This window comes from Rhinolophus hipposideros (genome assembly GCF_964194185.1).
Source record: "Rhinolophus hipposideros genome assembly, chromosome: 21".
NCBI lineage: Eukaryota > Metazoa > Chordata > Mammalia > Chiroptera > Rhinolophidae > Rhinolophus > Rhinolophus hipposideros.
Window position 1 is genome coordinate 46421090 of NC_138067.1, and position 27713 is coordinate 46448802.

The 27713-nt window shown below is 41.3% G+C and overlaps 2 protein-coding genes across 14 annotated transcripts in view; both read right to left on the reverse strand.

The window, feature by feature from the left end:
* Nucleotides 1-1878: 1878 nt before the first annotated feature.
* On the reverse strand, nucleotides 1879-18244 carry LOC308490626 (uncharacterized protein). Of its 13 annotated transcripts, none has more exons than XM_081033140.1 (8): nucleotides 18012-18244; nucleotides 16498-16557; nucleotides 15909-16019; nucleotides 15167-15384; nucleotides 12862-12988; nucleotides 12379-12474; nucleotides 5563-5636; nucleotides 1879-4915 (listed from the first exon to the last, which is right to left on the reverse strand). In XM_081033140.1, exons 4-8 carry the CDS (start codon nucleotides 15179-15181, stop codon nucleotides 3545-3547), a joined length of 1683 nt encoding a protein of 560 aa, XP_080889266.1. In that variant the 5' UTR covers nucleotides 15182-15384; nucleotides 15909-16019; nucleotides 16498-16557; nucleotides 18012-18244; the 3' UTR covers nucleotides 1879-3544. The 13 variants fall into 13 exon arrangements, with proteins under 13 accessions (XP_080889266.1, XP_080889262.1, XP_080889257.1 ...); XM_081033136.1 differs by having other exon boundaries at nucleotides 15909-16053; XM_081033131.1 differs by having other exon boundaries at nucleotides 15909-16053; nucleotides 17467-18244.
* VN1R4 (vomeronasal 1 receptor 4) overlaps nucleotides 17647-27713 on the reverse strand; it is a gene marked incomplete at both ends in the record, with an annotated part of 31895 nt that continues 21828 nt past the window's right edge. Inside the window, 1 exon segment of the mRNA XM_081031546.1 lies at nucleotides 17647-18037. Within this exon segment, the coding sequence (XP_080887672.1) occupies nucleotides 17647-18037 (391 nt within the window).

Here is a 27713-nt window from a genome sequence, read left to right on the forward strand (position 1 = left end):
GTTACGTAGGACACAGCTCCCTGGCTCATGCTGGTATTATGAACCTTGTGCTCCCCACAGCTGAGGCAGTTGGTCACCAGTTGACATTTGGGTCCTCAAAGCAGCTCTCTACCGGCAGCTCTCGCTGGCTGCTGGCCACTCACACTAGCCACTAGCCACTCACGGCAGCACATGGTAGCCCATGGCAGCACACAGCAGCCTGCAGCAACATACAGTAGCCCATGGCTGCTCATGCTGGCTGCTGGCCACTCAGGCTGGCCACCAGCCCCTCCTGCCAGCACACAGCAGCCTGCGGCAGCTCATGCTGACCTCCGGCTACTCATATCAGCCCAGCACCAGGGAGAGATGTTGTTCACAATCTTAGCTGTAGAGGGCACAGCTCACTGGCCCATGTGGGAATCGAACCGGTGACTTCCACATCAGGAGCACGGTGCTCCAACCATCTGAGCCATCGGGCTGGCCCACTTTTATTTTAAAGTCTTTTGCTAGCATTCTAGACAGCGAGACTCTTTTCATGCTTTCTTTGCGTTTTCTGAATCCTAGTCTCCAGCAGAACTGAGGGAGCATCCGATGGGACCTAAACATGAAATGTTCTCCTTCTTCACTGATATCCCAGGACCCAAGCCCAACGCCAGGGCGAATCTTGGCTATCAACACATTCCTATGTCAGCCTGTCACAAAGGGAACACTTTCAATAGTTGCATATCAGTAGTTGAAGATGTAGGAAGTCAGGATGGAGAAGTGGACAGAAACTCTGCAACACAGAAAAAAAGTAATCTAAAGAGTTGACCTTGACTATCATAAGAACAAGAGGGGGAAAACGAGTTGAAAACATTGGTTAGCTAGGAACAGCAGAAGTAAAGGCTTGCAAGCTCTAAATACATGACTTTAACAGGCCAAAAAAAAGCCACTGAATTGAGACAAGACTCTTACGGGAGAATCTGCTGTTTCTAACCCTTCCTCATCTAGTGATGTGGGGAGTCACACGGGCAACCTTAGAATCTGTGTTCATAGCACCAGCAAAGCCCATTCATCTGTTACCACATCCACAGGCAGGACCCTGTAATGCAGAGGACCCCCTTTCCTGTCCTCAGTCACAGGAGAGGATCAGGGACAATGAGCTCCCACATGGAGACCAAACAGAGTTCTTTGCTGTCCTCAGGCTCCCTACTTACCCACAAATTCTGATACAGATGGGGATTGAGGGGTGCATGGGCATACCCACCTTGCAAGGCCATGTAAAGCAGAATGATACCTCCTCTTGGACCAAAGTACAGCTCCTAATTATATTTCTTGTTACTTTGATAAATTAGCATTTGTTAAGCACAGCTCCTTCACTGGATGCTGAACACACAGTTCAATGCAAGACCACAGGGGGGCCTGCCCGACCCAGTGACTCAGGTGGTTGGAGCACTGTGCTCCTAACGCCAAGGCTGTTGGTTCGATTCCCACATGGGCCAGTGAATTGCACCCTCTACAGCTAATATTGTGAACGACGGCTCTCCCTAGAGCTGGGCTGCCATGAGCACGACCGACTGCCTCAGCTGGGGGAAGCACAAGGCTCATAATACCAGCATGGGCCAGGGAATTGTGTCCTATAGAACTAGACTGAGAAACGATGGTTTGAACTGGAGTGGGAGGGAGGGAGGGGCAGGAGAGGGGGTAAAAACAGGACCACAGGGAAACCGAAACAGATAAGTTTCTTATGCTCAAGGGGTCCTGCAGGAAGGACACAGTACACCTGGAAGGGCTACATGGCAAGGCCGATGCAGGATGCACCAGAGAAGGGCAGAACCCAGGGCACATGCCTTTATTAGCATCCATGAGAGCAGTGCTTTGGGGTTCTCAAGCTAAATCCACGTTAATCAATTCAAACAAAAAACAGCAAGGTTTTTGTAAGTTCTGCAGGGATCTATCTCGGGGGTATACAAGGTGAAGTCCCTCAGCGGCAGGGGACACTGTTGCTCACAAGGGCTGCTGGAGAAATCCTATCGTGAACTTACATTTACTCCTGAGTCTGTGACCTATTGTCCAGTGTATGCACTAGTGGGAGGGGCCAGTGTCACTTCAAGGCAACTTGGCTACACAACATGGATTCTGAGGCAGCAATATGGTAGTTTAGCTAAACTCTCTACAGCAGTACTGTATCTTTATTGTAATAATTCTCCAGTAGTTACAATCAGAAGAGGATACAATACATAAATTATGGGGAAAATGGCCTCACATTATTTGCAGATTAAAACCACAGGAAAAAGGGATTCCTACTGCTGTCATTCCACTGCATCACCAAATAGTGCATTGTTGATTATAACCATGACTAAGGTGGGAGAGGTTAACGTAGTTGGCAGGAAAACAAATCATTCATTACAGATCAGTGTTAGTCGTAGAATAAAAATCAATCACCTTTATTATTAAAAATATATAAGTTCACACATAGTCTAAACCACACGTAGGGTTCATGGACAAAATACAGATAATAAGCATTTAAGAAGCATTCTGGTTGTTCTGATATAGTAACCTTAGAGCTCTGTTTTCCATGGGTTTGAAGACTGAGGCTCATTGTTTAGGAAACATGAATATACAATTATGCACTTAGGGATGAGTTTCTGTCCTTTTCTCAGGTACCTCTGAGGACTTGATTTCAACCACATCAAATAAAACTCAACAACTCCTATCTTTGGCTACTACAAAAATACATCATGATTTTAATGAACCGCCACCTATTTTCCTTAAAGAGCAATGGGTAAAACTAGTTACAATTCAGAATGTTTCTGTCTTACATTAATGCAGAGAACAATGCCCTGAACACCTACTTCATGGTGACTTACATTAACATTTAAGTCAACCAAAGCATCTCTACATAGATTTTCTACTACATACATTTATATTACTGTGCCCTCAGTCTGAGTGCATCTGAGTCTGAGAAGATCTGAGTGAATCCCACCAATATACGAGGGCTCTCAACAATCATCAATTGTTGAGGCAGCAACAATCAACACATGATTCACACACACACTAGGTGTAAAAACATAGCACCAAGTAACTTCATACTAGAATCACATTAATATTTCTTTTACAACAAACGTCAAGTACTATCAATATATAAAGACTCATTGTAAATAATTGTACCTGTCTAACATCCATGCCCTTGATACTTTCAATCATATTAAACAAGTTTTTTTAACATTTGCTTATTGTTTATAAGTATTCTGATTTAGAATGCTATCTGAAAAATGTTCTTCACTTACTACTTTCTAGTGTCAATTTTCTAGTATTTGAGATTTTATTTTGAATTACAGTTTCTTTACATCTTTAAAATTACTTTGAAGCATGAATTCTGTAGGTTTTCTAGAAGTGTGTATTCTGAACCAAGGGCTTTCATCTTTATTATGTAGATTTCTCCACAGTAAGCTTTCTCTGAAATTGAGTGAGGCTTTAGATCTAGTTACAGGGTTTCTCGGATTCTTGAGTTTTAAGGTTTCTCTCCATTAAGAATTTTCGTGTGTTGTGTAAACTGTAAATGATGAGTAATGGCTTTGCCACACTATTTAAATTTGTAAGGCTTCTTTCCAGTATGAATTCTCTCATGTACAGTAAGATGTGCACGCTGAGTAAAGGCTTTACCACATTCTCTACATTTGTAAGGCTTCTCTCCAGTATGAATTCTCTCATGTCTAATAAGATATGAACGCTGAGTAAAGGCTTTTCCACATTCTCTACATTTGTAAGGCTTCTCTCCAGTATGAATTCTCTCATGTCCAGTTAGATATAAACGCTGAGTAAAGGCTTTACCACATTCTCTACATTTGTAAGGCTTCTCTCCAGTATGAATTCTCTCATGTATAGTAACAGATGAATACCGAGTAAAGGCTCTACCACATTCTCTACATTTGAAAGGCTTGTCTCCAGCATGAATTCTCTTATGTGCAGCAAGACATGAACGCTGAATAAACGCTTTGCCACACTGTTCACATTTGTAAGGCTTCTCTCCAGTATGAATTTTCTTATGTACAACAAGATTTGAAGGGTGAGTAAACTCTTTACCGCATTCTCTACATTTGTAAGGACTCTCTCCAGTATGAATTCTCGTATGTGTAGTAAGCTGTGAACAGTACATAAAGGCTTTTTCACATTCTCTACATTTGTAAGGCTTCTCTCCAGTATGAATTCTCATATGTATAGTAAGCTGTGAACAGTACATAAAAGCTTTTTCACATTCTCTACATTTGTAAGGCTTCTCTCCAGTATGAATTCTCTCATGCAGAAGAAGATGTGAACGCCAATGAAAGGCTTTGCCACATTGCTCACATTTGTAAGCCATCTGTCCAGTATGAATTTTCTGATGTTGAGTAAGACTTGAACTCCAAAAGAAGGCTTTACCACATTCTCTACATTGGTAAGGCTTCTCTCCAGTATGAATTTTCTCATGTCTAGTAAGATGTGAACGCACATTAAAGGCTTTGCCACATTGTTTACATTTGTAAGGTTTCTCTGTAGTATGAATTATCTCATGTCTAGTAAGATGTGAACGCCGAGTAAAGGCTTTGCCACATTCTCTACACTTGTAAGGCCTCTCTCCAGTACGGATTTTCTTACATCTATTTAACACATTGGGTAATTGAGTAACGACTCTCCCACATGGATTACATTTGAAAGGTTCCTCCCCAGTATGAATATTCTCATGTTCAGTAAGATTTAAAGATCGGTGCAAAGATTTGTCACATTTATATTCGTTTGTCTTCTCTACAATATGACTATTCTGATGTATAAGATTTGAGCTTTGATCAAAGGCACTCCCACATGTACAATGTTTCTCTGGATACTGAGTTCTCTGATGCTTATTAGGATTTGACCCTTCTCTAAAGTTTTTCCAAGATTCATTGAACTGATAACTTCTCTCTCCATTACACATAGTCTGGTAATCATTAAAGACAGAAAGGACTTTAGTGAGGGCTCTAATTTCATTAAACATGTAAAGTTGTTCCCAATTACACCGTAATACCTATGGAACCATGATGCTTGTATACATACCCTCCCACATTCATGAAAATTACAGAATTTGAAACGAGGGATTCTGTTTGGGTGAAAGAATAATGAATCCCTGGTTAAGGGACTGTCAAATTGAGGAAATCTTTTGGTTCAATGTTTAATACAATCCTACATTTGAAATTTGAATGATTATCACACCACGCATCAGAGGACTTCCCAGATACGCCACATGTGCTTATACAGAATATATATCTTTATGAAACTGTTTTCCGTCTTCACATTCAGAAACACATTATTCTGCAAACGCCTTACATTTTTCTGCAATTTGCCTTAAAGTGCAATTACATTATTCTGCAATTACATCATTCTTTCATTATTCTGCAAATTGCCTTAAAGTGATGGTTTTCCCAAGACATATCTTTCATGTCTTTTGGCAACAGGGATTTTACTATGAGTAACAGTCCCAGTTTGGTTATGTCCATCATAATATCCCTTCAGCCGTTCAAACCCCGCCTCATATTCCCACTTTTTCATTAATGGTAGATACTCAAGGAAACACCTTTCATATCTTACCAGAAGCATTCTGTGGGATGAATCTTCTATATCTGGTTTTGGCAACAGGCCCTTTGTGTCTTCAGAAAGCATAACTGCAAGGCACCAAATAAATTATCACTCTTTCTACAGTCAGGTAAATTCTACTGCATGAATTTAATATCGATTATTGGAGTTAGGAAGATGGCATAAGAGCAAGTACCAAACCTTGGCTTCTCCATGGATAGTTACTGATAGTTTCAGAAGAGAGTGGAGTTCACAGCACACTCAGGAAAGTACAAAAAGAGAGTCACATCAAAGAGGGAAGAAAAGTTGCTTACATTTGCCGATAATAGCCACTAACCCTCCCCGGCACACTATGGTAACACTGTGAGAACCACCAATTCCAAGTTTCTTCTCAGAAGAGAAATAACTGAGTATACTATGTGTCCAATGGTGTCCCTTCATCACAGCTGCCTGAGGGACTTGTTTATCTTCTGCATGACACAAAGTGCTAAGGAAATGGCAATACAATGTCAATGTATTGTGGTGGCCACTAAGAAAAAAGGTGACTAACACCACAAAGACTGCAGTACTGAAGACAAACATCAGGAATAGGGGAGTGCGGGATGGCTCAGTTGGTTAGAGCACAGTCTCTGAACAACAGGGTTGTCGGTTCAATTCCCACATGGGCCAGTGAGCTACGCCCTCCACAACTAGATTAAAGGACAACTACTTGGAGCTGATGGCCCCGGGGGAAATACACTGTTCCCCAATATTACCCAATAAAAATTTAAAAATTTTTTTTTCACTAAAAATAATAATAATAATAATGATAATAATAGGAAGATACCACTGCCTCTAAAGAAGAAAAAGAAAACATTCTAAAGTAGAAAATTACGCACAAAAAACACAGAGAACACATCCCCAGAACCAGTTTGACAGGCCTTAGAATTTCCATCAAATCTTCCTGTTACTTCTGTTTTCCTGTACAAAGCAAGTCCACACAGTCTGGGATGGTGGCTGTTTCTTCCAAATCTCAACAAAAGACCACCAGGCATACAAAGAAACAGAAAAACATGGTCCAATCAGACTAACAAACTAAACATCCAGACATTGGCCCTAAACTAACAGAGCTATTAACTACCACCAAGAATTCAAAACACACTCTCATAACTTAAAATGTTTTAAGTTACCCCCGTGGTAACCACAATACCTATACCAGACACAAAAAGAAACTGAGAAAAAATCACAAGCATGTCACTGCCTAAAAAGGTCAAAGAAACAAAATAGAACACAGTTGAGAAGGGAAAAGTGGGACAAAAGAGCTACAAAAAGTGCAGAAAACAATTCTAAAATGGTTTCAGTCCCTCCCTCTCATTAATTAGTTTAAATGAAAACAGATAAAACTCCCTCAATCAACAGACATAAGTTGGCTGAAATAAAATCCAACACATTCTGCCTACAAGAGACTTATTTTGATGAGGACATGAAACATAACTAAAAGGATGTTTTATGGAAAGTATGTTGTATGGAAAAGGTACTCCATACAAACGGTTACTGATAAAAAGCACGGTGGCTATGCTGGTATTACTGAAATACACAATAAGTGTCAAAAACTGTTAGAACACAAAGAACATTATATAACAATAAAAGGGTGAATTCACCAAGAAACTGTATCAATTATATTTATGTAAAAATTGGTGCAGCAAAACAGTATGGTGGTTCATCAAAACATTACAAACACAACTTCCATATGACCCAGCAATTCCACTTCCGACATTTATCAAATCAATACCAAAACACTAATTTGTAAAGATATATGTAACCTTACATCCATTGCAACCTTATTTACAGTAGACAACAAGATGAGGTAATAATCTATGTGCCCATGGATAGATCAATGAATAAAGATGTGATAAATACACAAAATGGAATATTATTCATCCAAAAAAAAGACAGAAATGCTGCCAGAGGCAACATCATGGAAGGACCTAGAAGGTACTACACAATGTGAGATTTGTCAGACACAGAACACTAAACAGCATACGATTTCATTATTATGAGGAATCTAAAAACTAAAAGCAAACAAATCAGAAAACGATTCATATATACAATTTACTGACACTTGCCAGAGAAGAGAGGGCCATGAGGAAAAGTGAAAAAGGGGAAGGGGGTTGAGAGGTATAAATGTCTAGTTATGAAATGAGTAAGGCATGGGATGTAATGTAGCAGAGGGAATATAGTCAACGATATCGTGATACGGCTTTGCAGGTGACAACACAAACAAATGAGAAACAAAAACTCATAGACACAGACAATAATTTAGTGGTTACCAGAAGGTAAGGGGGTAGGGGGTGGGTGATGAGGGTAAAGGGGATCAAATATATGGTGATGGAAGGAGAACTGACTCTGGGTGGTAAACACACAATGGGATTTATGGACGATGTAATACAGAATTGTACACCTGAAATCTATGTAAATTTACTAACAATTGTCACCCCAATAAATTTAATAAAAAAAAAATTAATTAAAAAAAAAAAAAAGAAACTTGACTCAGCGTGACGACCACTTCCTAAGATATGCAAATGAAGAATCACTCTGTTGCATAAATGAAACTAATACAGTGCATGCCAACTAGACTTTAATAGAAATAAACAAACAAAATGGTTGACCACATTTTCCACCACAATGAATATTTGAATATCTTTCTACTGTTTCAATTTATGTAGCAAACGTATAATTTTTGTAATGCAAAAAACACCAAAATAATAGAAAAAGATTGAAAAAAAAAAGGTCATCTTTGATGATGCTATACAATTAGGAATGAATTAAAAGATTTCATTAGAGTTGACATAATATTATCAGAAAATTTATCTGTAAACTCTTCTCCATCAACACGTGACTCATTACGTGTTTATTGCAGGAAAGAACACAGAGCTGGAATTCTAATTTAAATATTATTAAATATAAAGCAATCTGAATTTCATACACTTCAGACTTTTTTCAAGGCAAATTCTTAAATATGTTCTTGTTTTTGCTATCTCTAATGTTAAGTTCAGAATTCCCAAGTTGGAAACAACGTATTAAGGAGCAAAAATGAAGGAGTCATCCTTATCAAGAGGACGAAATGAGCAGCCACAGAATGGGAAAGAATATTTGCAAAAGAAATACCTGTCAAGGACCATATGCAAAACACACAAGGAAGTCTTCAAACTCATAGATGAGGAAACAACCAACCTGATTAAAAAACAGACCAAGGCCCTAAACAGACAGCACACTAGACAAGGTATACAGAAGGTAAAATAATATATTAAAAGGTGCTCCACATCATATGTCACTAGGGAAATGCACATGAAAACAATGAGAATGAAACACACAGCAAATTAAACACCACTACACACCTGTTAGGAGGGGCCAGAACCCAGAACACAGACAACACCAAGTGCTGGTGAGGACGGGGAGCAGCAGGAACTCTCACTCACTGCCGGTGGGAACGCAAAATGCTGCAGTGTCTCGGGTACAGTTTGCTGGTTCGCACAAAGTTACACATCCTCTCACCATAAGACCAAGAAATTGTGCTCCTCAGTAGTTACCCACAGAGTTGAAAACATTTATCCACCCAATAGCCCTCACATGTGTGTGTCCACAGCATCTTTATTCATAATTCTAAAACTAGGAAGCAACCAAGATGTCTGCCAAGAGGTGAATGGAGGAGTGGACTGTGGTGCACATAGACAATGGAATATTATTCAGTGCTACAGAGAAGGAAGCTATCAAGCCATGAAAAGATGTGGAGGAAACTTAGATACATGTCAAGTGAAAGAAGCCAATCTGAAAAGGGCACATACTGTATGATTCCAGCTATGACATTCTAGAAAAGGCAAAATGATGGAGAGATTAAAAAAGATCACTGGCAGGTGGGAATTAGGGGAGGGACAGGCAGAACACAGAGAATATTCAGGGCTGTGACACTACACTGTATGACACGGCATCATAAACGTGTCCACATGCTCAGAATGGATAGCCATACAGTGAACCCCAAGGTGAACTATGAACTCTGGGTGACAATGACGTGTCAATGTAGCTTCATGTCTGTAACAAATCTACCACTGGGAAGGGGTGGCTGTGCATATGGGAGGGGAATGTGGAAATTCTCTAAAACTTCAACTCAATTTTGCTGTGACCAAAAACTGCACTTAACATAAAAGTCATCCTCAGACTTCTGCTTCTCTGAACTATCCAATCTCAGTGCCAAGTCTTTCCAGTGGTTTGTTATGCTTCTACGAGAACACACATGCTTGTATCCTGCACTTAACAGAACACAATGACATGTCACCTCACATCAATTACACTGACCACTATCAAGGAAACACAAAATACCAAGCGTTGGTGAAAATGTGGAGAAATTGGACCCTTATTCACAGTTGGATGAAATATCAATTGGTGCAAACACTACGAAAAACGATATGAAGGTCTCTCAAAAACTTAAAAATAGAATCGTGTTATGATGCAAACTTCCCACTTCTGGTACATTTCCAAGAGACTTCAAAGGAAGCTCTGCAAGAGCCATGTGCACACCAATGCACACTGTAGCATTATTCACAAAAGCCTATAATAGCTGGAAGAAACACAACTGGCCATCGATAAAGGATCGGGTTTAGAAAATGTAGCATATACATACAACAAAATTATTATTCTGCCTTGAAATAGAAACAGATGCTCTCACCTGATACAGTGCAGACAAACCTTGAGGACATTTACATAAAGCTCAAGAATCACAAAGACTATAAGAGTCCACTTCTCTGAGTCACCTAATGCAGTCCTCCTCATAGAACAAAAAGAAGGGTAGTAGCCAGAGGTTTGGGGTGAAGGGAAATGACAAAGTGGTTGTATAATGGGTACTCGTCAGTTTTGCAAAATGGAAATTTCCAGAGATCAGTTGCACAACAATCTGATTATACTTAAAATGACTGGTCTCCAGTTACAGAGGGTAGAATTTTAGCAACATGTTTTACCAAAATTAAAAATGAAAAATAAGATGTAAAACAGATACAGTTATATAAAACTTTACAAAACTAATCTAGAATTCAAAATACTGGTTCTCTCACAAAGACAATACAAAATCATCAATAAATAGATGTGAAATGAAGACTATTACCACAACTACTTAACTACTCAGGATAAGAAAAGACTGACCATTATCCAAAAAAAGAAATAAACAAGATGAATCATGCACAAAGTCGGGGTAAAATGATAGACACACATGCACATAATTGTAACAGAAATAGACATATGCCTGATTCATGCTGAATCAAACCCCACACTGTCTTAAGTGTACGGAGCTGAAAACTGACATTGACATTCATAATATCTAAGTAACAACCCAAAATACAAGGAAGTAAATTTGAAAAAACTACCAAAAAAAAAAAAGGCATTGTCATGGAATTGCAAAATAAGAACACAACACAATGTATCCCCAGAACTGTGAACACTACACAGATGAACTATTGAAGAGAACTCTTCTATAGAACTCAGCTTCCACTGTGACTGTGGCCCCATGAAGAGTAATAAGCATGCTGAAGCATTACAATATGTGTTGCACTGCACGTAAATTTCAGACAATCCATTAGAATCATTCATAAAAAGATCTAAAGAAAAATTTAATGAACAAGCATGGAAATGACACTGGAGAAATTTATTAGGTTATTAATACATTCCTACTATTCTTACAGAAAACATGTACACTATAATCTGTGTGTACAGAACAAAAGAACCCTTAATTTCTAAAGGAACAACATAGTTGTAAAATGTAACAGAATCAGTGATCTATAAACATGCTGAGGGAGTCAGATGACAAACCTCATTATTACTTTTTGCCTGAAGTAAACTGAAATTGAGGAAGCACACATTTTCTGAAACATGGGAGCCTAATAATTCTACAACTGACTTCTTACCAAAGGAGTTCTTTCAAGCACGCGGCATCAGTACTTCTGCATCTAAAAATCACTAATCTGAAAAGATCTAATCAGAGAGTGAAAACATCCAAGAAACAGGCCAGGGCAGTTTTGGACTGAACAATGCAGTTATAACACAACAGTCATTAAGAAATCAGGGAACTATGGAGACCTTCCTATACAGTGGGCAATGCTCTAAGTTCCCCTAAGGCATGAAGTCATTTAAGAATTCTGGGAGGTAAACAGATACATTAAACTATTCTAACAGAGAGGAACGGGGGATATAGACTCGAAATTTCTAATGTTAAAAAGCAAAAGGATATTTTGAAGTGAAACTGCGATTGAGGGCTTCTCACTATAGGGAGGTGCTTTGTGCTGAGATGAAATTACTGAGTCTGAACCTTTGCCGGATCATGTCGAAGCCTCCTTAGGATTAGAAATTATAAAGCAGAAAACATGAGACATGTGTCTCCAGCGCCCCTGAGATTTCTGACCCTAATTCCAGGACTTCCACCACTTCTTTTACAAACTCCTTACATGAGGCAAGAACAGAACTCTAAATATGGCTTCAGGGAGAATTCCTCAGCAGAGAGCACAGATTTTCTCTGGCCCCGAGGCAATGGAACAATAGCCACACCAGGGGGGCCCCACAGTCCAGGGGGAGGACGTTGGCCTGCACTGCGATGGGACCCAGATCACTGAGCAGGAGGACAGTCCCTAGAGGATGTAGGAGCACAGGACGTGTTGGACAGGACTGTCCTTCTGTGACAGCAACAGACAGAAACCTGGGCTTCTCACATCCTTTCCACTGAAGCGAAACTTCCCAAACCACATCTTAAGGTCTGGCGCCTGCGGGACCTTTGGCCCTCTCACCTGTGTCATCTGCCTCATTCCCACCTACCTGGGTGGATGGACACTGTCTTTTTTCTCTTCACATCCCAGGCCTCCTTCATTCTCTCCAAAAAGATGACCAGGTCTGGTTTAGAGACAGCAAGACCTGTTTATTAGAAAAAGGAACACAGGTTTTGATGGAGATTCTCCAATTTCCTATCCAGTATGTGCTCAGCTGAGAAGAAACGACATTGCAGAAAATTAGAATATTCTAGAAAATGATTCCCCCAAAACAGTCTTTTCTGACATCACCTTTACTAGACAACATGGACGTTTTCAGATCATGAGTTCCACTTGAAGGACATCATTTTCTACCATCAGACTCCCAGTTTGCTTCTTTTCTACACCAGCAAACCCCCAGTTTGATCCTCAGAGCCGGGATCTGAAACTCCACCACACAGAGCAGAAGCTCCCAGGAGATGCTGTACTGACACTGATGAAGGAAACACAACCCTGCGGTGGGGTAGGAGTTCTGGCAGGAAGTCACCCTCACCCAGGGAGCACAGGTTCCTGTAGTTCTCCAGCATGACGTCCATGTACAGTTTCCGCTCAGCTGGGTGCAGACATTCCCACTCCTCCTGAGACAAATCTATGGCCACATCCCTGAATGTCAACCGTCCCTGAAACAAAAGACACATTTACCACGTGGCCACGGGCAAGGTCATAGCGTGACCCAACATGAAAACAGCAATAAGAGAACTGGTTTTGACCTAGGAGAGTGTCCGGAATTAAACAGTAAGGTCAGACAGTAATATTCTCGAGTGCTATTTTCTAACTCTGAGAAAGGAGGATGATGTACGATCCACAAACCACAATAGACAAAAATCTACTTTTCCGAAAGGTAGATTTAAATTCAGGTGTCAACACAGGCATATGGATTTTTGAGTATTGTGTTTGTATCATACAGAATACATTGTGTTCATTTCTTGGCTAGAAATGTCATGATGAGTTAGAAATGCAAAGTACTTCTCAAATTGTCACATGGACCACAAGGAACTGGACTGTCGTAAAAATGCAGAATCCGACTGAGGAGTCCTGGGGTGAGGCCTGAGTTTCTATATCTCACAAAACTCACTTTTAACTAGTGACACCAATGTCTCTGGTCCATGTGTCACACTGTTAAATAGCACAGAGGAAGGAAACAGAAAATTCATACGTAGCTTTGAACTGCCAGTTTTATGGAATTTACACTTCTCCTAGAAGCATAGCAAAATAAACCTTTCTGAACACTTACTGTAGTGTACCAGAGTTTTTTTTTACATATTAATTCATAAAGCACTTAATTAATCTAGAACAATGTTCATCTTCTGCTTCTATGAGAGTATTTTATGAAGCATCCAGTCAATGGTAGAGCTTGGAGTTCACTCCAATTGTCTCTAGAATTTATCAGAAAGGTCCAGACCAATATGCACAGACAAACCTCATGAACATTCATAGCAGTTTCCGTAACTCTGAAGAAAAGAAACAACTTAAGCAAGAAAAAATAGCTCAAATAGTGTTAACATTTCATGTGCGCACACAGATGTATGAGAACTATGTGCATATTTCAAGTGACAGAGAAGGAAGTTTTCATGTCACTGAAATCACAATTATTTTCAATTGTGTAAATTTCATAAATGTCTTTGTGGATGATTGCATTTAAAAAACACAGTAGTGACAGGAACACACAATAACCTAAAGTAAGTTAGAGATGCTGTTTCTTTGAAAAAAATTGTGTATCATTTGTGCTGAGCCATACATTACAAATTTACCACACTTCAACACCTGAATAATACGATTCTTGTAAACTTTCGTGAAAACACAAAAAGGGATGAAGTAGAAAATGTCTGTGACATGACTGTGGAATACAATTAAAATTGACAGGAACAAGGCCTGACTGATTAAAGCCTCCATTCCAAAGGCAATTATCTCTAGTAAAGAAAGCTGAGGGCCTGCATTATCCAAAGCAGAGAAACTAAGAAAAAAGGGAGTTTCCAGATGAAATGTGATGATTTGCACATCTCTCTATAAATCCCTCCAGACCTTTGTTAATGATAAAGAAAAAAATGTTAACTTTATAGTGAAGACAGGACCTCAACCAAGTAAAAATCAGGTGCAAGGAACAAATGGGTATCAGCTCACCGAGGCACATGGAAGGACACACCATCACAGCTGTGATGTTACCGGCAAAAACGAACAAATAAGGAAATCATAATCATAATGTGATCATAAAAACATTAGTTTTATGGAAATTTCAATGCACATATAGCTCCCCAGTTCTGAGACTCTAATAGTGCATTTCAACACTAAGTCTTTTTGGGAGGCCAGATGGCTCAATTGGTTAGAGTGGGAGCTCTTAACAACAAGGTTGCGTATACTACCTACATAGAATTGCGTATAATTCCTACATAGAATGGTGGTCTGTGCCCCACCCCCCAAGTAGAAAATAGCGACTAGACTTGGAGCTGAGCTGCGCCCTCCACAACTAGCCTGAAGGACAATGACTTGACTTGGAGCTGATGGGTCCTGGAAAAAACACCCTGTTACCCAATAAAACAAACAAACAAAAACGCAGTAAGTCTTTCTTGCCAACCTAGTGAGTAAGTCTCTTCCAATTACTCTTTTTCTTCAGAATTTTCTAGGCTACTCTGAGCACTGAGGCATCCTGGGTCGTCGTGCATATTCTTACCATCGTTCTACAGCCCTGAAGCTATAGTCACAGGACACACATCTACGGCTCCTTTTCAGGACAGGGAGCATCTGACCCCGCCAAATAGAGAAAAGCGGACATAGGCTGTGACCCAGGACGGAACGCTTACCTGAGAAATAGCCATTTCGTCCTTGTCCTCCTGCTCTGGGTTGTTTCCTCAAGAAACTTGGGGGGAGGAATCACATCTGCATCTTGAGAATGCGCCTTCAAGGGCGTGGGCACAGGCCCTTCTTCTGCTTCCTCCAAACTGACAGGCAGGACCTTGAAATGCTGAAAATGCTGCCCTCTCCTGTCCTGTGTCCCAGGACAGTCAGGGACAAGGAGCTCCTAAGTGAAAACAGAACTGTTTTTTCTTTCCTGTCTTCACCTGCTCTCTCCCCAAAAAGTCACCCACAAATTCCTACAGCAATGAGAATGTGGGCTGCTCTCCTGCCCCACAAACCCAACGCAGTATCCACTACCTCCCCTTGACCAAAGTCTGCTCTCAACTCTCAGAACTGTGTCCAGGAGCCCCAGCTAATCCCTGTCCTCATCTGAGAATCACCTGGAACACCTCACTACAACAACGATGCTCCACCCAGACCATGTGTCCAACTCCCAGGGGGAGGCTGCAGGTCACATCACTCCTTGAAATTCCCACAGACCTAGGAGGAACCCAGATGGGAACTTTCAGCTTCAATGATTATAGTATGCAGGTTCCTGGGGGATCAGGGCCCACTCTAAGCACTTATGGTTCTGCAGGTCTGCAGGGGGCCCAGGAAATGGCATCTTTAAGTCTCCCTGTGGGAGCTGACTTGCTACCCAGACCTGTATCCTGTCACATTGAGCTATAGATCTCAAACACCTCACACCTGAGAGCTCTGGAGTGGGTGATGGGTTGGGGCGAGAAGTTCTAGAAGGGCCAGCCCCTCGGGTCGATTTTCTTTCTTTTATCCAGGAAATCACAGAGAATCAGCTAACAGCTATAAAATGATGAACATGCATTTGGTGCTGAAACTTGTAAAAAAAAAAAAAAGGGTTAGCTATGAAAATACACTGAGCAAATTATTAATACTTCACTGTGAATGGGTGGGCTCCGTGGGAGTTTTAGGTCCATCCGTCCACATTTTCAGAGATTGGAAAAAGGGACTTGAGGGGACAGCTACTTGGTAGCTCCCAGCTCACTGATTTAACAAATCATCTAAACAGAAGACAAAAGCTCCTGAATACCGCACTAACTCACCAAACTAGGTTCAACACAAACATCCCCACCAAATGCACACTGAAGTGACTTAATATTATTAATAAGTACCAATGGATGTTTCAACATAATAAAAAGTAGAAAGAATGCAGGGCTTCTCATCTAAACCAGTCACAATGTTATTAGAAGGGAAATCAATTCTACATGTTTTTTACTGTAATGACTTCTAGGGTCAAAATTTTCGAAAAAATTAAGATTACCTTGTATTTAGTATGAGCTGCTAATGAGATGTCACCAAAGCTTATTCCAGCAGTTAATGGCTATTTAGAAGAAACCAGAAATTCAGCAGACTAAGATTTAACTCAATGTGCTTTTTTAAAAAAAACAATGAATCAAGTATAAGAGAGCTAAAAAGAAAACAATGCCTTGTCAAATAAAAAAGGATGCAATGCTTTCCATAGTCCTTGAAAAGCATCATGTGGTGACAGACTCTGTCTTTTCTTGTCCCAGGTCACGTCCCTCATGTCATCCCAGCAAATGAGAAGGGACCCATGACTGACTGACACAGGTCATCCTCTCTGGCTGCACGAAGGTTGCACAACTAAGCCATCCGGTGATGAAATTAATTATTAAACGCACAAGGCTTTAGAAACTGGAATTTTGTAATTCTCATTCTCATCTGTGACTGAAAATACAGCACATGTAAAGTTAAATAGATTATAAAGCCACAAATCAGTATATCACGACTTGATTACCACATCCCACCAACTCACAACTCATGCAGGTGGGGAGTCCCCTTTTTCCTCTGCTCCTACATATTCCTGTCTATGGTTTGTGTGTCCCTCTCCACCCGCATTCTCTCCACTGCTGTCCTCTCCTGTACCCTTCACCCCTTCCCTGATTTCTCCCTTTTTCTCTATCTCCTTCCTTGCACCTGTTCCTTGAAACTCTTGAAACCCGCTTCACCTTCAGTTGCTCTTTCTCCCTCATCTGTCTGATTGTTCCCCATCTCCATATATTTCTGCCTTTCTCCCCGTCCATGTGTCCCTCCTCTTCCCCGTGACACTGTCTGTAGCTCCCCCTTCCTTCTGTATTTCTCCATTTTCCTTCTCCTCCGGCTACTTCCCCGAGTTACTCGCTCAGTCTTACCGTCGCTTTACAAGGCCCTCCCAGCTCCTCTGTTCTGCCTCCCCGTTACCGACCCCGCACTGACCGTCCTGCCCTCTCACCTGTGCCCTCCTCTCATTCTGTCTCCTCCTCGTGACCCCCTCACAGCCTCGTTCTGCCGCCTTCCCGGCCGGCCCTTCAGGCACCGCTCACACAAAGCCCCTCCCCGCGTGAGGGGGTGGCCTGGTGACACCCCGCGGTGCTCCTTCCCTCCAGAGTCCCGTCCCCCTGAACCGTGTGCTCTACCTGGGATTCGGGCCTCTCATTACACTGGGGTGAGCGGGGTTGTAGGCGGCGGCGAGGGCCTGCAGAACCCCAGCCCCGGGCGGAGGCGGGGCTCCAGGGGCCGCGTGGCAGGGCTGGGGGAGGGGCGCCAACGGCTGGACTCCATCCCCCGAGTCCATCTCCCAGGACTTCGCACCGCGCGTGGAGGGCTGCCCGGCGGAGGGTTTTAAGCAGGAAAACACCGCGGCAGGCGGGTCTAAGGGCCCGAAGGCGGAGAGACCACAGGGGCACGGCCTCAGTTTACCCGGAAACCCCCGCGGAGCCTCCACCCGGCCGCGAAGCGGTCTGGGATCGGGTCGTCTCCCCAGGACGCCGGACTCACCGCTGTGGGGGGCGCTGGCGCGGGGACTTCACCGTCCGCAGTGACCGCCAGGCGTCACGTGTGCGGGGCCGTGGACTGAGACGCTCAGGTTTAAACTACGAAAACTGAAAGTCAGGGCGCCAACCCGACCTTCTCTCTGCCTTAGCCGCTTCCGGGTCTGCAACAAACTCCGCGGAGACGCTTCCGGAAAACCTGGGCTGCAGGCGGGGCCTGTGAGAAGCCTAAAGTTTCCGGCGGCGCGGGAATTGTTGACTGTAATGGGCGGGGCCACAGGAGGGAGGGCGGGACCAGGGGGATGAGGTGGGGCCAGAGCAGGGGCGTGGCGGAGCTTTCCTAGGCTTTGCTCTCATTGGTTATAGACTATAGTGGTTCGTTAGCTTTGTAGTTTAGATACAAATATCTTCCCCATCCACATTATATTTTTAAGATTTCTCTTAGATGTATATTTACTGATGTTTAGTAATGCTTGAGTCTTGATTTTCACTATATTTTAAGATCTCCCCGGTTTGAATTTCTGATGATTAGTGAAATTTATCGTGCCTAAAGACCTTTTAATTTCATTATATTTGTAAAGTTTTTTCTTTAATATGTGTACCTGTGAGATTTGGTTACATTGAAGAATGGATCAAACCTTTCCCATCTTTATTGTAAATGTTGAGCTTGATACTAGCAAGGATTCTTTCCAGTTCTGAAAACTGAAAACTTTTGGATAGATTTCTTAATTGATTACACTTATAATGTGCATCCTCAGTTATAATCTCTATGGCTTACCCTGATGTATTTAAACTTTGATCCAATCCTTTTATCAAATCATTCCATGCGTTTGTCTCCTGAACATGTTTTTAAAGGAACAATCTTGGCGATCTTTTGAAAGTAGATTATGGAGATTATACAGTATTATGGAATATTGAACCAACCAGCCAAATTGGCATGAAAGAGATTTCATGTTGGATTCACATGTTCTCAAGCAAATAAATGCATGGCTGGTGGAACATTTCATCAAATTCAGAATAGTTGAGACAAAGCCAATAATAGGTGAAAGTTGAGAATTCGTCTTGTTCTTGGGGAGTTTTGTTGCTTGTAAAATTTACAGGGAGGAAAAAGAAAATATTCAAAAAGAAAGAATTTCCTCAATCAATGCAAAAATGTCACATGTCTCCCTGTAATATCATTATAAAACACATGCAAATTGTGATTATTAGAGATGTCAAAATTATTGAAGACCTCAAAAATTTGACAAAAAGAACTAGTTTGACCTTGAAAATTGAAATCTGGGTTACGAAAACAAAGACAACATTTTTAAGCACACATGTGTCGCGTCCCGCACAACACGGACAGTGAGGGTACGAGAAGGGGCAGCTTGGGTTAAGTTTTTAAGAAAGAAACAAACAGAGACTTAATGCAGTTAAACTCTCCGAAGGCAAGGGGTCTCTCAGTCTCAGAGGACTGGAGCCCAGAATAAGGCCGACTGGAGGTTTTTATTGATAGGTCTACAAATACAAGAAAGTAACATTGTTTCTTACACAGTCTGTGAGACTCATATATCATAGCAGAAAAATGTTTATTCCAATCACCCTTTGTAAACAGCCGAAGCACAAGGTCCCATGATGTCCTAATTAAGGTGTGTACCCTCTCAGGGTCAAGTCTCTCATATTGTAACAGCTCCATTGAGATAAGTGGAGTGAACTGATTTTTATTGTCCTCATGACTTCTCTCACAAACAGGTGCAAGGGAAAAGCCAGAGCCGGCAACAGACTTTCCGGGGGAGGGGAAAGGGAGACAAGGCCCCTTCCCATATTTTTCTAAGGCAGCTCATTGGGGGTCCCCACTCGGCTCCGCCTGGCTTAGGTTGTATCTCCCGTGAGATATCTTACCCGTCTTTGGCTGCAAACCATCTTTTGGGGACCAGACAGAGAGACATAAGGTGTAAACGCAAGGATGGAACAGAGTCCCAGAAAGGCACTGTCTCACAGACTCTTCTTCCTTTAAGGAAAGATACGGCGGGGACAGTTGGCTAGGCTGTTGTGCGACTACACACATGAAACACATAATACTTACCACTATCGAGTGTTTTAAAATCTGGATGTAGGTAAGGAGAGACTTTACAGGAAACGTTATTACTCTAGACAGAATATTCTGAGTACAAGATCTACACTCACAGGTCAGGCAGAAGAGGGCTTTTCTATTATAGGGAGGGATCAACAAGGCTAGCAAGAATATACAAAATAAAATATAAACAAACCCAAAGATATGGAGAACAAGCCTATGGTCACTGAATGTGGGGGACTAGGGGTGAAAATAAGAAAATAAAATTTTTTTAAAATATTATAAAAAAAGAAGAAATGAAAACTTGAAATGCAGTAGCGTGATTGTTGGTGGAGGTGGTGGGGGTAAAGCATTCTATGTCCTCACTATGGCTGGAAGTTAAAATTACTGAACTATAAACAGTCTCAGGGAACTATATACTGAAGTCATATTTAAAATTTTTAAAGGTAATAACAAAATATCTAAACAACAACAGAAAAATTAGGATAAAAAGGGACACAAAATAAATCTTCAAAAAATGATAAACCGTATACGCACTATTCAAAATAGAGTACTTATATTAACATCAGAGGAGAATAGAGAACAAATACTATGACCAGGGATGATGAACTCTATTTCATAATCAGAAAGGCATAAACTCATCACAAGGACATGACAACCATGATCCAGGCACCAAGCAGCAGAACTTCCAAAGCCCTGACAACCTTGACCAGGCTGTAATGAGAAAAAATGCAATCCACACATATGGTCAGATATTCCCATACTCCCTCTCTCAATAATACATAAAACAATTAGAAAGAAAATTAGTACGTAGGAGCTCTAACAATTAAATTGTTAATAAATCAATGAAATGGACCTAACTGACATTTATAGAACTATGAGATAACAAAAAATATATATAAATTTGACTCTGCCCTTGGTTGCTGGCACAGAGTTCCTAAAACTCTTAAGATTTCCTAAGTCATCAGAGCACTGGGAGCATCTTTTGTTTTATTGAGGTGACTCTGGTGGGCTCCTAGATGGGGACTGGTCACCAGAAAAACCACACCATGATTAGAACAGTGGGATTTTCAACCCCACCCCCACACCCCAGAGAGGAAGAGGGGCTGGAAATGGAGCTACATACTGATCGTGCCTACATGAGGCAGCTGCTATAAAATCCCATTAGTTGAGGGTTCAGAGACTTCCAGGCGGGTGAACACATCCACACCTGGAGGGTGATGCACTCGAATTCCACAGGGACAGAAGCTTCTGTGCTCGGGACCCTCCCCGACCTGGCCCTATGTATCTCTTCATCTGACTGGCCATCTGCATTATCACATCCTTTAATAAACTGGAGATCTGTGAAAAGACCTAGCAAATTAATTGAACCCAAGGAGGAGGTTGTAGGAACCTCCAATCTATAGCCAGTTGCATCTGTGCTGGAGGCAAGAGGGACAACCGATGGAATGAATCCCTTAACTTGTGATACCTGATGCTATCTCCAGACCAAACCGATAGTGACAGAATTGCATTAAATTTTAGGACACCATCTGGTGTCCCATAGAATTGCTTGGTGTAGGGTAAAACCTCCACATATTTGCTAAGCACGAGTGTCTCAAGTGAAGACTTCTGGGTGATTATGGCAGTGCTGTGACAGTAAAGGGGACACAGAAGAAAGAAACACTCAGTAGGGAAGAACTGGATTTTATCTAACACAGGAATTGGAAAACTGAAATCTTCCTTCATAAGAACACTGCACTGAACAAGAGAATTATACACAATCTTTAAAAATGCCCATAGTAGGGTCGGCCAGATGGCTCAGTTGGTTAGAGCTCCATGCTCCTAACTCCGAAGGCTGCTAGTTCGATTCCCACATGGGCCCGTGTGCTCTCAATCATAAGATTGCCAGTTCGATTCCTCGACTCCCGCAAGGGATGGTGGGCAGTGCCCCCTGCAACTAAAGATTGAATATGGCACCTTGAGCTGAGCTGCCGCTGAGCTCCCAGATGGCTCAGTTGGTTGGAGCGTGTCCTCTCAACCACAAGATTGCCGGTTCGACTCCCTCAAGGGATGGTGGGCTGCGCCCCCTGCAACTAGCAACGGCAACTGGACCTGGAGCTGAGCTGCGCCCTCCACAACTAAGACTGAAACGACAACAACTTGAAGCTGAACCGCACCCTCCACAACTAAGATTGAAAGGACAACAACTTGACTTGGAAAAAAAAAAGTCCTGGAAGTACACACTGTTCCCCAATAAAGTCCTGTTCCCCTTCCCCAATAAAAATTTTTAAAAATATAAAAAACAAAAAAAGATGGCAATTGAACCAAACACCCATAAGCTAAGGGTTCTTTTATTTATTTTGTTCCTTTGCTTTGGTTTTCTGTACATCATTGTGTACTTCCTGCCTGTAAAGCGATGTGAGTTAAAAACAGCTCATCAGGTTCTGAGGCTGACTTAGGTGAAGGCAGCAAGTGAACAAAGGCAAGGTGCGTGAGGTCCTTTAAAAACATTTGGTAAACCAGTTGAAAGTGGAATTGATACCATATAGGCCACTGAGGGCTGTTAGACAATGAAAGGTGACATGTTCCTCGATGAATTAAAAATAAATGGATATTATAAAGGAAACCGAAAACATAAAACAAAATGAATGAGCATAATAATATAGGAAGAGATTTCTTGAAATCAAGATTTCAATTGCTGGAGATAGTGCTCTCCCATCTGTAATCTCAACTTTGGGAGGATAGGGGGATACAGAAAAAAGAAAATGTCATTGAAAGAATACCGGTCAGCTTTCTGGAAGTTTAGCTGTGGTAGCACATACCCCTGAATTCTCTTTGGCTTACAACAACAAACCTTTCTTTCTTCCTCATATTATATCTCTCATCGTCCACACTTGCGTGGCCTCATAATTCAATTCTGAGAAATTTAAGTTCATCCAGGACTTAAATTTCCAGGACAGAAGCAGAAAAGGATGGAGTTAAAAGTAAACAAAAATGCCTAAAGCATCCCTTTAAAATTGTATTATGCCCTCTCTACTCACACCAAATTGGCCAAGGAAGTCACGAAAACTCACAGTCAAGCTTGCCATGATATTGGTACGAAGTACAATAGTCCCAAAGGAGGAAGGGTGGTCTGGGTGAAATAGTCAAGGTTACTATCAAAGGGCAGAGATGTACAATATCACAGGAGAATGATAATTGGAAATAATGCTACAACATATGGCAGTGCAACTTCCATCAGAAATAATTTGTCCCTCATTTGCCCCCAAAAGCATACATTTACATGTGTCCAAAAAAAAATGTTAAAAAGTCCTACCTACATATGACTTCAATCACAAATGTCTTATAAGACTGTCATGAGATTCATCCAATTCAGAGCCCTGAGTGGAGTCCTCATCACATAATATGTTACAGTGGAACACAGAAATAACACCTCAATAAACCCTTCCCAAAGGAGTTGGGGCCCTAGTCCATGGGGATGGGAATGAAGAAGGATCCTTTCTTGTCTCCAGTTATCCCAGGAATGGATGTCCAGTCTTTCTGTTTCTTTTTCCTGATATCACATAGTCACATCTAATACAGGATTAGAAATGATGCATTCCTGGTGAAACAAGCATCTTTCCCCAGCTACATCCTTCTCATTAACACCTATAGTTCCAAAGATTATTGTGAGTCTATTAGCTCAAGTTTTTTATAGGACAAGTTTGTAGAACTCTCAACAGGACATTATAATTACACTTTTGGTATTACGGCACAGAAATGGCGGCATGAGGAGTGCGTTTTGAAATCTCCCCTGGAAGTTACAACAAATTGAACAGCTATAATTCAACAAAGGATTCCCTGCGTGACACACAGGGACGTCTAGGGAGCCGCAAATTGAATCACTTAAAGGTTGGCAAGTTGGGTGAGAGAGAAAGGTGGGAAGGGGCAAGTGCAGAAACGCGAGCTTGCTAGAGTCCAGAGCTTACTACAGTAGTGGGAGAGGAAAGAATTCAGGCTGCAGGTGCACCGCGGTGGTCCACAGTCCTGTCTGAGGGATCAGCACATGAGACGGCTGAACCCAGCGTTTGTGGCAGAGACCTGTGAGAACTGTGATTTAAGCCCTCACTTTCAGGTAGAAAACAGAAGAGAAAGACACGTATCCTAGCCGCCACTTCCCCCCCACCCTCCCAGTGTTAGAAATGGGCTCCAGAAGAAACAGTAGCAGTGTCAAATTAAAGGACAGAATATTTACAGCCCTGAGAACTGAAGCTGTGCAGCCACAGACTCACAGCACAACTAATTCTGGTGAAAGGGAAGGAATTGTAAGGGCCAATAGACATATGAAAAAATGCTCAACATCACTAACCATCAGAGAAATGCAAAGAAAAACCACAATAAGATATCGCCTCACACCTATTAGAATGGCTATCATCAACAAGACAAATAGTAAGTAACAAGTGTTGGAGAGGCTGTGGATAAAAAGGAACCTTCATACACTGTTGATGGGAATGAAATAGGTACAGCCACTATGCAAAATAATATGGAGGTTCCTCAAAGCATTACGAATAGAATTACCATATGATCCAGCAATCCCTCTCCTGGGTATCTATCTAAAAAAACTGAAAATATTTATCCATAAAGATATATGTACTCCGATGTTCATTGCACCTTTATTTACAGTGGCCAACACATGGAAATAAGAAAATTGTCATTCGATAGATGATTGGATAAAGAAAATGTGGTATATATACACAATGGAATACTATTCTGCCATAAGAAAAGATGAAATAGTGCCATTTGCGACAACATGGATGGATATTGAGATTACTATGCTAAGAAAAATAAGTCAGAAAAAGTCGAGAACCATATGATTTCACTGATATGTAGGATGTAAAACTGAAGGCAACACGGGAACAAGACAAACAAATAAAGAAACAAAAACTCATAGACGCAAACAACAGTTTAGAGGTCACCGGAGGACAAGCGGGAATGGGGGATGGGGGATAGTAGAAGACAGTAAAAAAGGTGGTCAAATACAAGGTGATGGAAGGAGAACTGAGTCTGGGTGGTGAACACATATGCATTATATAGATGATGTATTATAGAATTGTACTCTCAAAACCTATGTAGCTTTGTTGATCATTATCACCCTAATAACATTTTTTTAAAGTTTTTTTTTTTTAATCGGAGAAGGGGAACAGGACTTTATTGGGGAACAGTGTGTACTTCCAGGACTTTTTTCCAAGTCAAATTGTTTTCCTTTCAGTCTTAGTTGTGGAGGGTGCAGCTCAGCTCCAGGTCCAGTTGCCACTGTTAGTTGCAGGGGGTGCAGCCCACCATCCCTTGTGGGACTCGAGGAATTGAACTGGCAACCTTGTGGTTGAGAGCCCACTGGACCATGTGGGAACTGAACCGGCAGCCTTCGGAGTTAGGAGCACGGAGCTCCAACCGCCTGAGCCACCGGGCCAGCCCCTCACCCTAATAAATTTTAATTTTTAAAAAAGTTACATGTTGTGATACTAAATAGATCCACTTTCCATTAGCTCCACCCTCCACTTTTTGAGAGGCATGCCTATCTCTTTAGATTTGTTCAAGGGTCTTCGTGCTTTCAAGGTCTTCCTAGAAGAGCCACCGTTGTAGTGTCTGTTCACTAAACCATTTTGTCCAAAGGGAGCAATTTCACAGGAGCTATCTTACCACTGGCACATTACTTTAAAGGGCATTGGGGTTATGTCCTTCATTTAGATGGTGCTGTACAGTTAACCAAGCTTAGTATTTGGAATGCTGAAAAGGCTGTGTAAAAATGTTAGGCCACCTGAACTTTTCACCAACAATTCATGGCTCTTGTATCATGACAATGCACCAGCTCACATAGCACTGTCTGTGAGGGAGCTTTTAGCCAGTAAACAAATAACTGTATTGGAACACCCTCCTACTCACCTGATCTGGCCCCCAATGACTTCTTTCTTTACCTGAAGATAAAGGATATATTGAAAGGAAGTCATTTTGATGACATTCAGGACATCAAGGGTAATGTGACAGCAGCTCTGATGGCCATTCCAGAAAGAGTTCCAAAATTGCTTTGAAGTGTGGACTAGGTGCTGGCATTGGTGCATAGCTTCCCAAGGGGAGTACTTCGAAGGTGACTGTGGTGACATTCAGCAATATATATGTAGCACTTTTTCTCGGTTGAGTTTGCAAACTTAATTGTCTGACCTCATTCATTTACACCTCTCACAAAGTGATAACCTTCCCAATCTACTGCCCCTCTGACATCATATATATCTGTTACAATTCTATTGACTGAATTCCCTATGCTGTACTCCACATCCTGTGATATGTGTGTGTGTGTGTGTGTGTGTGTGTTTTAAATTAATTATAGTTGAGATTTCATACTATTCAACTTCAGCTTCAGCTTCAGGTGTATTGCCCAGTAGTTAGCGTAATACAGAGACTACACAGTCTATTAAGTGCTCTCCCTAATAAGTCCAGTGCCCATCTGGCACCCTACATAAACTTTACAACATTATTGATTATATTCCCCATACTGCATTTCATATTCCCGTGACTACTAATTTGAATTTTCTAATCCCTTTACCTTCTCCCCTATTCCCACATCCCTCCCACCTAGCAACCATGAGGTTTTTTTCCCCCCTATATGTCTGAGTCTATTTCCATTTTGTTTGATCATTTCTTCTGTTCTTTAGATTCCACATATAAGTAAGATCGTATGGTATTTGTCTTTCTATGTCTGACTTATTTCACTTAGCATAATATTCTCTAGGTCCATCCATATCATTGCAAATGGTATGATTTCATTCTTCTTTAGGACCAAGTAATACTCAATTGTATAATGTACCACAGTTTCTTTATCCAATCGTCTATCAATGGGCATTTCAGCTGTTTCCATGTCTTGGCTATTGTGAACAGCACTGCAATAAACATAGGTGTGCATATGTTTTTTTCAAATTAGTGTTTTGTATTTCTTTAGATATATACAAAGTGGAATTGTTGGGTCATGAGGTCGTTCCATTTCCAGTTTTTTGAGATACCTCCACCCTGTTTTCCATAGCGGCTGCACCAATCTGCAATCCCACCAACAGTGCACGAGGGTTCCCTTTTTTCCACATCCGCGCCAGCACTTTGTTGATTCATTGATGACAGCCATTCTGACAGGAGTGAGGTGGTGTCTCATTGTGATCTCTATTTGCATTTCTCTAAAGATTAGTGAAGTAGAGCATTTCTTCATATGTCTGTATGTCCTGTATGGCTATCTGTATGTCCTCTTTAGAGAAATGTCTATTCATGTCCTCTGCCCATTTTTTAATTGGTTTGTTTGTTTTTATGGTGTTGAGTTACATGAGATCTTTATAAATTTTGGATATTAGCCCCTTATCAGATGTATCGTTGACAAATGTCTTCCATTCTGTGGGATGTCTTTTTGTTTTATTGATGGCTTTCTTTGCTGTGAAAATCTTTTGTTTGATGTAGTCCCATATGTTTATTTTTTATTTTGCTTCTCATGCCCGAGGGGATATATTACTAAGGTTAATCTCTGAAAATTTACTTCCTGTATTTTCTTCTAGGAGTTTTATGGTTTCAGGTCTTACATTTAAGTCTTTAATATATTTTTAGTTTATTCTCATATATGGCATAAGAGTGTGGTCCAGCTTCATATTTTTGCATGTGTCT